The following is a 16,693-nucleotide window of genomic DNA, read 5'->3' as shown; positions in this document are numbered from 1 at the left end:
AGACATCAGCTTCCCTGTACCCTATGTGTGATGTACAGTACTGCAGGTGCCATTACTATACCTGTACATGCAGACATCAGCTTTCCTGTGTCCTATGTGTGATGTACAGCACTGCAGGTGTCATTACTATACCTGTACATGCAGATATCAGCCTCCCTGTGTCCTATGTGTGATGTACAGTACTGCAGGTGCCATTACAATACCTGTACATGCAGATATCAGCCTCCCTGTGTCCTATGTGTGATGTACAGTACTGCAGGTGCCATTACTATACCTGTACATGCAGACATCAGCTTCCCTGTGTCCTATGTGTGATGTACAGTACTGCAGGTGCCATTACAATACCTGTACATGTAAACATCAGCCTCCCTGTGTCCTATGTGTGATGTACAGTACTGCAGGTGCCATTACTATACCTGTACATGCAGACATCAGCTTCCCTGTGTCCTATGTGTGATGTACAGTACTGCAGGTGCCATTACTATACCTGTACATGCAGACATCAGCTTCCCTGTACCCTATGTGTGATGTACAGTACTGCAGGTGCCATTACTATACCTGTACATGCAGACATCAGCTTCCCTGTACCCTTTGTGTGATGTACAGTACTGCAGGTGACATTACTATACTTGTACATGCAGACATCAGCTTCCCTGTACCCTATGTGTGATGTACAGTACTGCAGGTGCCATTACTATACCTGTACATGCAGACACCAGCTTCCCTGTGTCCTATGTGTGATGTACAGTACTGCAGGTGTCATTACTATACCTGTACATGCAGACATCAGCTTCCCTGTGTCCTATGTGTGATGTACAGCACTGCAGGTGTCATTACTATACCTGTACATGCAGACATCAGCTTCCCTGTGTCCTATGTGTGATGTACAGTACTGCAGGTGCCATTACTATACCTGTACATGCAGACATCAGCTTCCCTGTGTCCTATGTGTGATGTACAGTACTGCAGGTGCCATTACTATACCTGTACATGCAGACATCAGCTTTCCTGTGTCCTATGTGTGATGTACAGCACTGCAGGTGTCATTACTATACCTGTACATGCAGATATCAGCCTCCCTGTGTCCTATGTGTGATGTACAGTACTGCAGGTGCCATTACAATACCTGTACATGCAGATATCAGCCTCCCTGTGTCCTATGTGTGATGTACAGTACTGCAGGTGCCATTACTATACCTGTACATGCAGACATCAGCTTCCCTGTGTCCTATGTGTGATGTACAGTACTGCAGGTGCCATTACTATACCTGTACATGCAGACATCAGCTTCCCTGTGTCCTATGTGTGATGTACAGTACTGCAGGTGCCATTACAATACCTGTACATGTAAACATCAGCTTCCCTGTGTCCTATGTGTGATGTACAGCACTGCATGTGACATTACTATACCTGTACATGCAGACATCAGCTTCCCTGTGTCCTATGTGTGATGTACAGTACTGCAGGTGCCATTACTATACCTGTACATGCAGACATCAGCTTCCCTGTGTCCTATGTGTGATGTACAGTACTGCAGGTGCCATTACTATACCTGTAGATGCAGACATCAGCTTCCTTGTGTCCGTCAGCTTTTCGGCTCTGGCCAGTGCATATGAAGTGATTGCAATTGAATATGGTTTCTGCAGAGATTGATATTCCCCACTTATGAATTTTACCGCTTTAGCAATGCTTGTCTGTAGATTCTAGAGTGCAAGGTAATAAGTTCATGGTGAAAAAAGTATTATTTGAATAAAAACATTTGTAAATTATTATATAGAGATCTTAAGAATACAAATAGTTATCCAGCAGAATTCACATTTTTAATGTGGATGTGATAAATATTTTTACCCAAATTCTCAATGTGAATATTAATTTCACCCAAATTTAATAAAATGCTCTTGCCAAGAGACGGGTCTCCGATAAGATTGGTCGACATGAATATGATCGACACGGGGAAAAGGCTGACACATGAAACAGTTGTCATAAGATTTTTTGAATGTTTTTGGTGTCATTTTTTGCACAACATGATCGGGAACTCCTATAGGTGCACCACGTCTCCTTGCATGGCTTGCCATGTTGACCTCTTCATGTGTCGACCTGTCCCATGCCAACCTTTTTAATGTGTCGCCCTTTTTCCAATGTAAACCATGTTCATGTCTACCAATAGTTGTAGACCTATTGACCTAAGTAAGGTCAGGGGCGGAGGGAGGGTGGAACAAGTGGAGCTCGAGCTCCAGGCGCTGCTGGGGACAGAAGGCGCCGCCTCAATGCACAGCTGAGAGCCGGGATCTCGAGCAGGGGTAGGAGGAGTTGACTAGAAGAGAGGGAAGGGGTGGCCACCACACTGCCTTCATGTTGCAGATCACTGATTGCACAGTGCAGAGAGTCCAGTGTAGAGCAGTGCAGTGTGGTGTGTTGTTAGGGAAGAGGGGAGGTTTGGAGGGCTGTCAGAAGAACTTTCCTGGCTGTCAGAGATCTGCATTCAGTGATTTGGAACATGCAGGCAGTGTGGTGGCCACCCCTTCCCTTACCTCAGTCCTTTCCGTCTGCCCACGGAGGTCCAGCCTGTCATTCACATAGAAGCTCCGCGCCTCCAGGCTGGAACGAAGAGCTGCTCTGCTGCTGCCTTCTTGGTGAGAATTAATGTGTGTATACTGTGTGTTTATGTGTACGTATGTGTATACTGTGTGTTTATGTCTGTGTATACTGTGTGTTTGTGTGTATATGTCTGTGTTTATCTGTAAATGAGTGTGTATATGTCTGTGTGCTAATGTGTATACATGTATGTGTGCATTTGTCTATATATATATATATATATATATATATATATATATCTTTGTATACGGTATGTATGAGTATATGTGTGTGTTTATAAACTTTATGTATGTCTGTGTGTATATGTGTATGTACATTTGTGTTTATGTGTGTATATATCTGTGTTTACTGTATTTGTGTGTTTATGTATGTCTGTGCCTAAATGTGTGTGTGTGTGTGTGTGTGTGTGTGTGTGTGTGTGTGTGTGTATGTATGTATGTATGTATGTATGTATGTGTGGTGGTGGGTGGGGGCGCCATGACATGACCCTGCTCCGGGCGTCATGTCTCCACGCTACGCCTCTGAGTACGGTCAACCTACCATCCGGATATCGATAGCATAACAGCAGTGTGATAGTCTAGGTGTGATGACACAATTGCATGTAGAACTGTAGGTAGATTTTTTGAGGGAATTAAGTCCTTGATTATGGCTATGTTCCTCTGATGAAAGAATGAGGATTTGATTGTGGCTGATACCTGATGTTTAAGTGTCAGATGCCAGTATCCAGGACAACACCAAGATTCTGCACATGTTCAGTAATTTGTAGTTATTATTAGGAGAAAAGTGCTATCTCTCTCTCTCTCTCTCTCTCTCTCTCTCTCTCTCTCTCTCTCTCTCTCTATATATATATATATATAAATAAAATTTTACACCTACCGGTAAATCTATTTCTCGTAGTCCGTAGAGGATGCTGGGACTCCGTAAGGACCATGGGGAATAGACGGGCTCCACAGGAGACATGGGCAATTTAAGAAAGAACTGAACTCTGGGTGTGCACTGGCTCCTCCCTCTATGCCCCTCCTCCAGACCTCAGTTAGAGAAACTGTGCCCAGAGGAGATGGACACTACGAGGAAAGGATTTTGATAATCCAAGGGCAAGATTCATACCACACCAATCACACCGTATAACTTGTGATAAACTACCCAGTTAACAGTATGAACAAACAATATAATCTCGGTCCAAACCGATGAAACTACAACATAACCCTTATGTAAGCAATAACTATAAACAAGTCTTACAAAGGAAGTCCACACTTGGGACGGGCGCCCAGCATCCTCTGCGGACTACGAGAAATAGATTTACCGGTAGGTATAAAATCTTATTTTCTCTAACGTCCTAGAGGACCACAGGGATTATACCAAAGCTCCCAAACGGGCTGGAGAGTGCGGATGACTCTGCAGCACCGATTGAGCAAACAGGAGGTCCTCCTCATCCAGGGTATCAAACTTATAGAACTTTGCAAAGGTGTTTGACCCTGACCAAGTAGCAGCTCGGCACAGTTGTAGTGCTGAGACCCCTCGGGCAGCCGCCCAAGAAGAGCCCACCTTCCTAGTGAAATGGGCCTTAACCGGTTTTGGTAACGGCAATCCTGCCGTAGAATGCGCCTGCTGAATCGTGTTACAGATCCAGCGAGCAATAGTCTGATTTGAAGCAAGGCCGCCAACCTTGTTGGCTGCATACAGGACAAACCGTGCTTCTGTTTTTCTGATCCTAGCCGTTCTGGCCACATAAATTTTCAAAGTCCTGATCACATCAAGGGAATCGGAATCCTCCAAGTCACGCGTAGCCACAGGCACGACAATAGGTTGGTTCATATGAAAGGATGAGAACACCTTAGGCAGGAATTGAGGACGGGTCCGCAATTCCGCTCTATCCATATGGAAAACCAGATAGGGGCTTTTATGTGATAAAGGCGCCAATTCCGAAACTCGCCTAGCCGAAGCCAAGGCTAACAACATGACCACCTTCCAGGTGAGATATTTTAACTCCACTGTCTTAAGTGGCTCAAACCAATGTGACTTCAGGAAACTTAACACCACGTTAAGGTCCCAAGGTGCCAACGGAGGTACAAAAGGAGGCTGAATGTGCAGTACTCCCTTCACAAAAGTCTGTACTTCAGGTAATGAGGCCAATTCCTTTTGAAAGAAAATGGATAAGGCCGAAATCTGAACTTTAATGGAGCCTAATTTTAGGCCCAAAATCACTCCAGTTTGTAAGAAGTGAAGAAAACGGCCCAGGTGGAATTCTTCCATAGGAGCATTCCTGGCCTCACACCAAGAAACATATTTTCTCCATATTCGGTGATAAATGTTTAGATGTCACGTCCTTCCTTGCCTTTATTAGCGTAGGAATGACCTCATCCGGAATACCTTTTTCCGCTAGGATCTGGCGTTCAACCGCCATGCCATCAAACGCAGCCGCGGTAAGTCTTGGAACAGACAGGGACCTTGTTGAAACAGGTCCTGCCTTAGAGGAAGAGGCCACGGATCTTCTGTGAGCATTTCTTGCAGATCCGGATACCAGGTCCTTTGTGGCCAATCTGGAACAATGAGAATTGTTCTCACTCCTCTTTTTCTGATTATCCTCAACACCTTGGGTATGAGAGGAAGAGGAGAAAACACATATACCGACTGGAACACCCACAGTGTCACTAGGGCGTCTACAGCTACCGCCTGAGGGTCTCTTGACCTGGCGCAATACCTTTGTAGCCTTTTGTTGAGACGGGATGCCATCATGTCTATTTGGGGTAGTCCCCACCAACTTGCAATCTGCGCGAAGACTTCCTGATGAAGTCCCCACTCTCCCGGATGTAGGTCGCCATTACCTAGGTGAAAATTCTGCTGAGGAAGTCCGCTTCCCAGTTGTCCACTCCCGGGATGAACACTGCTGACAGTGCGCTTACATGACCTTCCACCCAGCGAAGAATCCGGATGGCTTCTGTCATTGCCACTCTGCTCCTTGTGTCGCCTTGACGGTTTACATGAACCACTGCTGTCACATTGTCTGACTGAATCAGAACCGGTCTGTTGCAAAGTAATTGTTCCGCTTGACGCAGGGCATTGTATATGGCCCTCAACTCCAGGACGTTGATGTGGAGACAAGTCCTGTGGACATGAGACCTTGGAAATTTCTTCCCAGCGTGACTGCTCCCCAACCTCGGAGGCTCGCATCCGTGGTTACCAGGATCCAGTCCTGAATGCCGAACCTGCGGCCCTCTAGGAGGTGAGCACTGTGCAGCCACCACAGGAGAGATACCCTGGCTCTGGGAGACAGGGTGATCCTTTGATGAATGTGTAGATGAGACCTGGACCATTTGTCCAGTAGGTCCCATTGAAAAGTCCTCGCATGGAACCTGCCGAAGGGGATGGCCTCGTAAGATGCCACTGTCTTCCTCAGGACACGTGTGCAGTGATGTACCGAAACCTTTTTTGGCTTTAATAGGTTCCTGACCAGAGCCATGAGCTCCTGAGCCTTTCCATCGGAAGAAAAACCTTTTTCTGGTCTGTGTCCAGAATCAGGCCCAAAAAGGTCAGACGCGTTGTAGGAACCAGTTGGGACTTCGGAAGATTGAGAATCAAACCGTGCTGCTGTAACGTCATCACAGACAGTGACACGCTGTCCAGTAACTTCTCCAGAGATCTCGCCTTTATGAGGAGATCGTCCAAGTATGGGATAATTGTGACACCCTGTTTGCACAGGAGCACCATCATTTCCGCCATTACCTTGGTGAAAATTCTTGGGGCCGTGGAAAGCCCAAACGGCAACATCTGAAATTGGTAATGACAGTCCTGTACTGCAAATCTCAGGAACGCCTGGTGAGGAGGGAAAGTCGGAACATGAAGGTGTGCATCCTTTATGTCCAGGGACACCATCCAATCCCCCCTTCCAGGCTGGCGATGACCGCTCCGAGCGATTCCATCTTGAACTTGAACTTTTTCAAGTACAGATTTAGGGATTTTAGATTCAAAATGGGTCTGACCGAAACGTCTGGTTTCGGGACCACAAACAGGGTTGAGTAATACCTCTTTCCTTGCTGGAGAAGAGGAACTTTGATGATCACCTGTTGAAGATACAATTTTTGAATTGCAGCCAACACTAACTCCCTCTCTGACGGAGAAGCTGGCAGAGCCGATTTGAAAAACCGGCGAGGAGGCACCTCTTTGAATTCCAGCCTGTATCCCTGAGAAACAAATCTCTATTGCCCAGGGATCCACCTGTGAGCGAACCCAGACTTGGCTGAAAAGTCGAAGACATGCCCCCACTTGAGCTGACTCCCCCAGGGAAGCCCCAGCGTCATGGGGTGGATTTTGCAGACGTAGGGGAGAACTTCTGCTCCTGGGAACTAGCTGTGTGCAGCTTTTTTCCCTTGCCTTTACCCCTGGTAAGAAAGGACGATCCCCGTACCTTCTTACTTTTATTCGAACGAAAGGACTGCATTTGATAATGAGGTGCCTTCTTATTATGTTGCGGGGGAACATAAGGTAAGAAATTCGATTTACCGGCCGTATCAGTAGAGACCAGCTCCGAGAGGCATTCTCCAAACAACTCCTCCCCCTTGTAAGGCAACGACTCCATATGCCGCTTTGAGTCAGCATCCCCCGACCACTGTCGGGTCCACAAGAGTCGCCTAGCAGAAATAAACATAGCATTTATTCTGGAGCTTAGTAAACAAATGTCTCTTTGAGCATCCCTCATATATAAATCAGCATCTTTGATATGCTCTAGGGTCATTAGAATGGTATCCTTATCTAGGGTGTCAATCTCCGTAGATAAGGAATCTGTCCATGCTGCGACAGCACTACAAACCCAGGCCGATGCCATAGCCGGTCTAACAATAGTACCGGAATGTGTGTAAATGTACTTCAAGGTAACCACCTGCTTACGATCAGCAGGATCCTTGAGGGTAGCGGTATCCTGGGTAGGCAGCACCACCTTCTTGGATAAGCGTGTCAGCGCCTTGTCTACTTTAGGCGAAGATTCCCATCGTATCCTGTCTTTTTGTGGAAATGGATACGCCATAAGAATCCTTTTGGGAACTTGTAGTCTCTCATCTGGAGATTCCCAAGCCTTTTTGCACAATTCGCTTAGCTCAAATGAGGACGGGAAAAGTGACCTCAGGCTTTTTTTCTTTATACATGTGTACCCTCGTGTCAGGGACAGGGGGTTCTTCAGTGATATGCAAAACCTCCTTAATGGCCATAATCATGTAACGAATACCTTTTGCCACCTTTGGCTGTAATTTTGCATCCTCATAGTCGACACTAGAATCTGAATCCGTGTCGGTATCTGTGTCAGTAATCTGGGAGATTGTGCGTTTTTGAGACCCAGAAGGTCCCGGTGCCACTGGGGAAGGTATCGGCGTTGCCGACGGCGACCTGACAATCATGCACTCCCCCTCCTCCTTAGGCGAGCCTTCATCGTCAAACATGTCGACACACGCGCACCGACACACTCCACACACACACAGGGAATCTCTTATCTGAAGACAGGTTCCCCCATAATGCCCTTTGGAGAGACAGAGAAAGAGAGAGTATGCCAGCACACACCCCAGTGCTATATGACCCAGGAAAAAACACAGAATGTTTACCCAGTAGCGCTGCTGTAATGTATAATCGCCAAATATGTGCCCCCCTCTACTTTGAAACCCTCTTTTTCCATGTGTCAAGCAGGGGAGAGTCCGGGGAGCTTCCTCTCAGCGGTGCTGTGGAGAGAAAATGGTGCTGGTGAGTGCTGAGGGAGAAGCCCCGCCCCCTCAGTGGCGGGCTTCTGTCCCGCTCAAACATAATAAAATATGGCGGGGGCTCTTTTATATACATGCACAGTGCCCACCTGTACATGTATATAGTCATCTGCCATAGAAGAGGTATTCTATTGCTGCCCAGGGCGCCCCCCCTGCGCCCTGCACCCTTACAGTGACCGGAGTGTGTGAGGTGTATGGGAGCAATGATGCACAGCTGCAGTGCTGTGCGTTACCTCACTGAAGCACCTGAAGGCTTCTGCCGCCTCATTAGTCTTCTTTCTTCGTTTCTGCCGGCTCTGTGAGGAGAACGGCGGCGCGGCTCTGGGATGAACGCCCACGACGAACCTGTGTTCCACTCCCTCTGGAGCTAATGGTGTCCAGTAGCCGAAAAGCAGAGCCTATCATTTAAGTAGGTCTACTTCTCTCTCCTCAGTCCCTTGATGCAGGGAGCCTGTTGCCAGCAGAGCTCCCTGAAAATAAGAAAAAAACCTAACAAAATGTTTTCTTAGCAGGAAACTCAGGAGAGCTCCCTGCAGTGCACCCATCTTCCTCTGGGCACAGTCTAAAACTGACGTCTGGAGGAGGGGCATAGAGGGAGGAGCCAGTGCACACCCAGAGTTCAGTTCTTTCTTAAAGTGCCCATGTCTCCTGCGGGGCCCGTCTATTCCCCATGGACTTTACGGAGTCCCAGCATCCTCTAGGACATTAGAGATATATATATATATATATATATATATATATATATATATATATATATATACACATTATTATTATTTTTATTATGCGTCCTCTTTAAAGGTCCCTGGCACTAATGCACATGGCTCTGTACCATCTCCACAAAAATGGATGGAGATGGCGACTACAGGATAATGCTACCTGGTAATGACGTTAATCTAACAGGGCAAAGCTCTGGAATATCTGGCAGCACTGCAGCCCACATAGAAATCTATGGGGACTGTAGATGCTGTCAGAAATAATACATCTGGGGAATACTAAATGTTTGGGAGCACCCTTCTAAATCATATCCAGCAAATATTTAATGAGAAAATAGGATTTTAAATTACCTAGTAAATCCTTTTCTCATAGTCCATAAGGGATATTGGGAGAATCTAGTACGATGGGTTATAGGAGGGGACCAAAGGAGCCGGTGCACTTTAAATTTCTTCAACTGGGTGTGCTGGCTCCTCCCCTCTATGCCCCCCTCCCACAGGCAGTTATAGGTAAAATAGTGCCCGAAGGAGAAAGGACATACTTGAGAGAAGGAACATAACAACAATGGCCCTCATTCCGAGTTGTTCGCTCGCAAGCTGCTTTTAGCAGCTTTGCACACGCTAAGCCGCCGCCTACTGGGAGTGAATCTTAGCTTATCAAAATTGCGAACGAAAGATTAGCAGAATTGCGAATAGACACTTCTTAGCAGTTTCTGAGTAGCTCCAGACTTACTCGGCATCTGCGATCAGTTCAGTCAGTTTCTTTCCTGGTTTGACGTCACAAACACACCCAGCGTTCGCCCAGACACTCCCCCGTTTCTTCAGACACTCCCGCGTTTTTCCCAGAAACGGTAGCGTTTTTTCACACACTCCCATAAATGTCCAGTTTCCGCCCAGAAACACCCACTTCCTGTCAATCACATTACGATCACCAGAACGAAGAAAAAAACTCATAATGCCGTGAGTAAAATACCTAACTGCATAGCAAATTTACTTGGCGCAGTCGCACAGCGGACATTGCGCATGCGCATTAGCGACCAATCGCTCCGTTGCGAAAAAAAAATAACGAGCGAACAACTCGGAATGACCACCATTGAGAGGTGAGATTTACACACCAGCACACCACTAACATAAAACAACCAGCAACGGCTGGTAACAAGACAACAACAGCTGAACAGGGAACCATAGAAGAGATAACCTACAGAAAAGTCAAAGCACTGAGGCGGGTGCCCAATATCCCTTATGGACTACAAGAAAAGGATTTACCGGTAGGCAATTAAAATCCTATATTCTCTAGCATCCATAAGGGATATTGGGGGAATCTAGTATGATGGGGACGTCCCAAAGCTTCCAGAACGGGCGGGAATGTGCGGAGATGTCTGCAGCACCGCCTGCCCAAACTGGGAATCCTCTTTGGCCAGGGTATCAAACCTGTAGAACTTCACAAAGGTATTTTTCCTCGATCAGGTAGCAGCTCGGCATAATTGCAAGGCAAAGACTCCACGGGCAGCCACCCAGGAAGATCCCACCGATCTTGTAGAGTGGGCCTTCAGAGACTGTGGAACAGGGAAGGCTGCCGACACATAGGTCTGTTGGATAGTAAGTCTAAGCCAGCGACCAATGGACTGCTTTGAAGTAGGGCAGCCCTTTTTCTGTGCATCATAGAGCACAAACAAGGAATCCGTCTTTCTGATCCGAGCCATTCTCTTGACATAGATCTTCAAGGCTCGCACCGCATCCAATGCCTCCGGAGGAGCATAGGTGCCAGGACTTGATGGAACCACAATAGGTTGATTAAAGTGGAACACAGAGATGACCTTTGGCAGGAACTGCTACCTAGTCCTGAGCTCTGTCCTCATAAAAGAGCAAGTAAGGGCTTTTACAGGGCCCAAATTCTGAGACACATCTAGCAGAAGCCAGGACCAAGAACACCACAGTCTTCCATGTGAGATAGTTGTCTTCTACCATTATCAGAGGTTCTTCAAACCAGGAGGACTGTAGAAATTCCAACACTACATTCAAATCCCAGGGTGCTGTGGGTGGCAGAAAAGGAGGTTGAATGTGAAGCACCCCTTGCAAGAAGGTCTGAACTTCTGGCAATACTGCCAGTTTCTTCGGGAAAAAAATTAAGAGAGCTGAAATCTGGACCTTAATGGAACCCAGACATAAGCCCTTATCCACACCAGCCTGCAGGAAATGTAGGAAACATCCCAAGTGGATCTCCGCAGGCAGATACGTGCATTCCTCACACCAAGAGACATATCTTCTCCAGATATGATGATAATGGTTTGATGTCTCAGGTTTCCTGGCCTGAACCATTGTAGCAATAACCTTTTTGAAAAGGCTCTTGTGAGCTAGGATGTTCCGCTCAACGTCCATGCTTCAAATGAAGCCGCCGTAAGTCCGGGTAGACGAATGGACCTTGTTGAAGATCTCTACTCAGTGGCCACGGACATGTCCAGAAGATCCGCGTACCATGCCCTCCGAGGCCAATCTGGGCAATCAGAATTTCCTGGACCCCTTGATTCCTGATTCGCTTGAGCACCCTTGGGAGCAATGGAATCGGAGGAAACATGTAGACCAGCTGGTAAGGCCAAGGTGATGTCAGTGCATCCACTGCCCTCGCCTGAGGGTCCCTGGTTCGTGAGCAATACCAACGAAGTTGTCAGGTCTGTAACTCTGTCTGTTCCCGAAGGGGGCACTAGTGGGTCAGTGGTGGTGCGGTAGAGAAAACGAGGAGGCTGTAGAAAGTTCCTGTGCATGTGCACATTGATGTTTAGCAACACACAGGAGTATAAACGGTGACTGGAACACAAAGGTAATGCTGATGATTGAAAGTCAATGAGAGTAACTAAATGATGATGATTAACTTGACAGTCAGCAGTAACAGAAATTAATATGCAGATGGAAACAGATGCAATTGATGATAGGAATATCAGGCAGTAAATAACTCCGGTAAATGGTTTTAAAAAGTCAATGATATTAAATAGCAATGATGATTGGTTTTGTAGTAGGTAAAACGGAAACAATATGCAGATGAAGCAGATGCAATTGAAGACAAGATTATAGGCAATACATAACTCCGCTGGATAGTTTGGAAACCAACAATGAGGACACACACAGTCTGTATATAGGCACACGTCCACTAAGCCAAGCAAGGCCCAAGCAGGAGACAGTCTATAATGCAGCAAATTGGTAGATTAAGTGCTGAATGCAATTGCACAGTGCAGAGTTGCTGGTAATTACTACACAGGTGAGAATGGTGAGAAACACCTGGAGAAAATCTCTTACTGCAAGTAGTGTGGAGGCTGACTGTGGCAGGACTTCATAGGAAAGCTGGAGTAAATGCTGGGACCTATAGTTCCACAGGAATACTGGAACAGGGAGATCACGTGGAGATGCCAGAAATAGGAGATCGCTGAAAACAGGAGATTGAAGACTGGAGATTGGAACTGGAAACTGGAGATTGGAGACTGGAAACTGATGGGACCTGTAGTTCCACAGGAATACTGGAACAGGGAGATTACTTGGAGATGCCAGACAGGGTTCTGGGGCTCTGTGCGTCCTGGGCGGCAATAGGGGGCGTGGCTTCGCACAGGGGGCGTGGTCATTTATGCCCCTTGTACAGACTACTGTAGCGGTCTGAAATATGCGGTGCGCGATGACGTCATCGTAATGTAATTCCCTTCGTGGAGAGGACCTTTGCTGTGCGGTGCGCGATTACTGTGTGGTGCGCGATGACGTCAAGGACCTCTCCACGAAGGGAAACTAGACGCGTAGCGTCTATTTTCCCTCCACAGCGGGCAGCGGGGGGCACAGCAGCAGCGGATCTTACCCTGGTGCGGCGCCCTCCGGATGGCGCCCTGCGCCCTCCGGGAGGCGGTGCCCCGGGCAAAAGTTCTGCTTGCCCGTGGCAAGATCCGCTACTGATGCCAGAAGTAGAAGATCACTGGAAACAGGAGATTGAAAACGGGAGACAGGAGATTGGGAACTACTGGGACCTGTAGTTCCACAGGACAAATACACAGGGGAATCTCTGAAGACAGAAGATTTAAGCCAGGAGACGCTTGTTCACAGGATGTGACGCGTTGTTCAAAGCACTGATACTGAGCAGGAACTCTGAGTGTATACCCTCTGGTCAGCAGGGATTGGAGAATCAAGTCATGTGAGCGCCCAATGTTCAGGAGTGGATAGCACCAAGTCAGCTGACTGCAGGTGTCATAGCGGCACCCATACTCTGGAGATGGTGGGAATACATCAGGGTACATGCTGTATGACAAGCGGGGTACACACTGGAGAGAGTCTCTGAGCATTGCAGGCAATCATAGAATACGCTGCCAGGCTGAGCATGTGACCTCCAGAGGCCAATACATCAAAGCACTGGTAAGTGACGTGATGCAAAATGCAGATTCCTGACAGAAGCTTCTTGTTGAGTCGAGATGGCATCATGTCTATTTGTGGGCCACCCCACCGGTCGATGATCTGCTGAAACACCTGATGGTGAAGCCCCCACTCTCCTGGTGAAGATCGTGACGACTCAGGAAGTCCGCTTCCCAGTTTTCTACTCCCGGAATGAAGATTGCAGACAGTGCTCTTACATTTCTTTCTGCCCAGAGGAGTATCTTTGACACCTTTTGCATGCAGGACCTGCTTTTTATTCCTCCTTGTCGATTGATGTATGCAACTGCCGTGGCGGTGTCCGACTATACTTGGATCACGTGATACCTGAGCAAAGGAGAGGCCTGAATCAGAGCATTGTAAATCGCCCGATGTTCCAGAATGTTGATCGAGAGGAGGGCTAAACACCTGCCCTGGAACTGAGCTCCCTGGGTGACAGCTCCTCATCCTCTCAGATTTGCATCCGTCATGAGGAGGATACAATCCTGAATCCCAAAACTTTGGCCTTCCAGTAGGTTGGAGGACTGCAGCCACCACAGGAGGGAAATCCTGGCCTGAGGTGACAGCCGTATTATCCGGTGCATCTGAAGATGTGATCCGGACCACTTGCTCAGGAGATGCAATTGAAATGTTCTGGCATGGAACCTTCCATACGGGATCGCTTCATACGAGGCAACCATCTTCCCCAACAATCTTATGCTAAGATGGATGGATATTCGAGTAGGCTGGAGAACCATGTGGACCATCTCCTGAAGTATTCTCACTTCGTCTTTTGGAAGGAACACTTTCTGGGCCACAGTATCCAGCAGCATTCCCAGGAACAGGAGCCACTGAGTTGGCTCCAGGTGGGACTTCTGTAAATTGAGGATCCACCCATGGTGTGACAGAAGTTGGATAGTGTCTATATGGAGCAATTAAAGCTCCCTGGATCTTGCTTTTATCAGGAGATCATCCAGGTACGGGACAGTATTGACTCCCTAGACCCGTAGTTGGAACATCATCTCCGCCATCACCTTCGTGAACACCCTCAGACCTGTGGACAGGCCGAAGGGTAGCGCCTGGAACTGGTAGTGATTGTTCAGCAGGGCATACCTCATGTAAGCCTGGTGAGGTGGCCAAATCGGGATATGGAGATTGGCATCCCTGATATCCAGGGAGACCATGAACTCCTGTTCTTCCAGACCCGCAATCACTGCTCGCAAGGATTCCATCTTGAACCCGAAAACCTTTAGTAAGGGTTCAAGGATTACAGATTCAAAATGGGTCTTACCAAACCATCCGTTTTGGTACCACTAACAGGTTGGAGTAATAACCCTTTCCCTGTTGTTGCAGTGGCACTGGAACAATGACTCGGGACTGGACCCATTTTAGGATGGCCTGTTGCAGAGTAACATGCATGTCCTCCAAAGCTGGTAAGGAGCAATGTCGAACTCCAGCTTGTAGCCCTGAGAAATGAGGTCCTGTACCCAGGTATCCTGAGCTCCCACCGCGCGATCCCCTCGGGGTGGGTGGGCACCATCCTGCTGAGGCCTTAGTGAAAGCTGAACTGGTGCTTTGTTCCTGGGAACCTGCAGCTGCTGGATTTTTTGCCTTAAAATATAAATTATTTCCAGCTACTCACAGTATAGAAGTCGACGCATTTTGGTCCAAATGACCTTTCTCAAGACATGTCTTGATAAAGGTAATTTCGACCGAAACGAGCTGGAAATAATTTTTTTATTAATCTTATGGACATTTTGTATTTATCATCATTGTTTTTATTTTTTTTAATTTTTTTGTTTTAAATCTCTGGATGCTCTCTGCATCTAGTTTGCTCATTGTACTTTTAATATTAAATTCATTTTTGGACACATGGAGGCTTACCCCTTTTTTCACTGACATATGAATTTGAGACGTGATCACCTAAACTAAAGGTGGGATCTGTGGCAGCTGACTGAAGCTCAAATATACCTTGATAGGAGTAAACACAACCAATTTCATGTGACTTGGGGTACGCAATACTGACCGTTTGTTGTCATCACCTAAAGATACCTTTACATGAGTTCTTACTCTAGCTTCGATGTGAGATTTGAGTTTGAAAGGTGCTTTTGAACTATCTAGAAGTTGAGAGAAATCATCTGAATCTCCTATCAAATCACTACTAGAATTGTTTTACCATCTCCTTTGAAAACAAAAGGAACGTAATATCATTATCTGTTGTTTGTCTTGTATTCATTTGTGTAATATAGAGCCCAGGACACATTTAGTGTCTGCATTTATAATTGTAGCTTGTTATGAATGTGGTGATATTTATTTTTTTACACTTTGGTGTACAGGGCTGCTTTGCGCCAAATAGGTGAACCCTCCACTCTTTTTGTTTCTATTTTTTCTCCTGTGCCCTCTGGAATGCCAGATCTGTCTGTAATAAACTGGTCCCCAGCCATGACCTTTTCATTTACAACTCCCAGAATCTCCTAGCCTTCCCTGAAACCTAGATATACCTCTCTGACGCCACTTCTCCCACTGCTCTCTCCTCTGGGGACTCACATTCTCTCACACCTTTGGTGGTGCAGTTGGCGTCCTTCTATCCTTCAGTTACTCCTACCAACTCATATCCTCTGAACCAACAATTACATTGTCTACATTTGAGGTTCATGCTATACACCTCTTCCAATTTGTTCACCTTTGAGTAGCTTAGCTGACTTTTCTCAGAACTTGGTTGAGGCAGATATCAATATATATAGGCAAAAATAACTGGGGCACTCAGAGTCTTTTGAATAAAGCAATGTGTATTAAGAGCATCACGTCATATCCCAACGTTTCGGGGCTGTCACGCCCCTTTGTCAAGGTGAACAACAGTGTTGTTATGATTATATATACACACACACATATATATATATATATATATACACACACACACACACACACACACACACATACATATATACACACACACACACACTCAGCGGACTTGTACAAGAAATTACACACTGAACCACCACTGTACAGTACTAACGTTTCAGACTTTGAATCCTTCGTCAGAGTACTATGACAAAGGAGTAAAAGTCTGAAACGTTAGTACTGTACAGTGGTGGTACAGTGTGTAATTTCTTATACAAGTCCGACGAGTGCCGCCTCAACAGCAATACTTACCTAAGTTAGTTGAGGAGGGCACCGGGGCTGCAGGGTGGAGATACTGTGAGTGCCGGGAAATGCTGTTGTTATTTGTGTGTGTGTATATTTATATAATTTTTTTTTATCTGATCTATA

The 16,693-nt window shown here is 46.7% G+C and overlaps 1 protein-coding gene across 1 annotated transcript in view; it reads right to left on the bottom strand.

Moving 5' to 3' along the window:
- LOC134936131 (complement C3-like) overlaps window positions 1–16,693 on the bottom strand; it is a 275,194-nt gene that overhangs the window by 100,281 nt on the left and 158,220 nt on the right. The window contains exon 16 of the mRNA XM_063931048.1: window positions 1,553–1,703. Coding sequence (XP_063787118.1) covers window positions 1,553–1,703 — 151 coding nt within the window. The remainder of the gene's footprint in view (window positions 1–1,552; window positions 1,704–16,693) is intronic.

This window comes from Pseudophryne corroboree, chromosome 6 (genome assembly GCF_028390025.1).
Source record: "Pseudophryne corroboree isolate aPseCor3 chromosome 6, aPseCor3.hap2, whole genome shotgun sequence".
Lineage (NCBI taxonomy): Eukaryota > Metazoa > Chordata > Amphibia > Anura > Myobatrachidae > Pseudophryne > Pseudophryne corroboree.
Note: the sequence above shows the minus strand (reverse complement) of the source record. Positions and strands in the feature narration are given on the sequence as shown.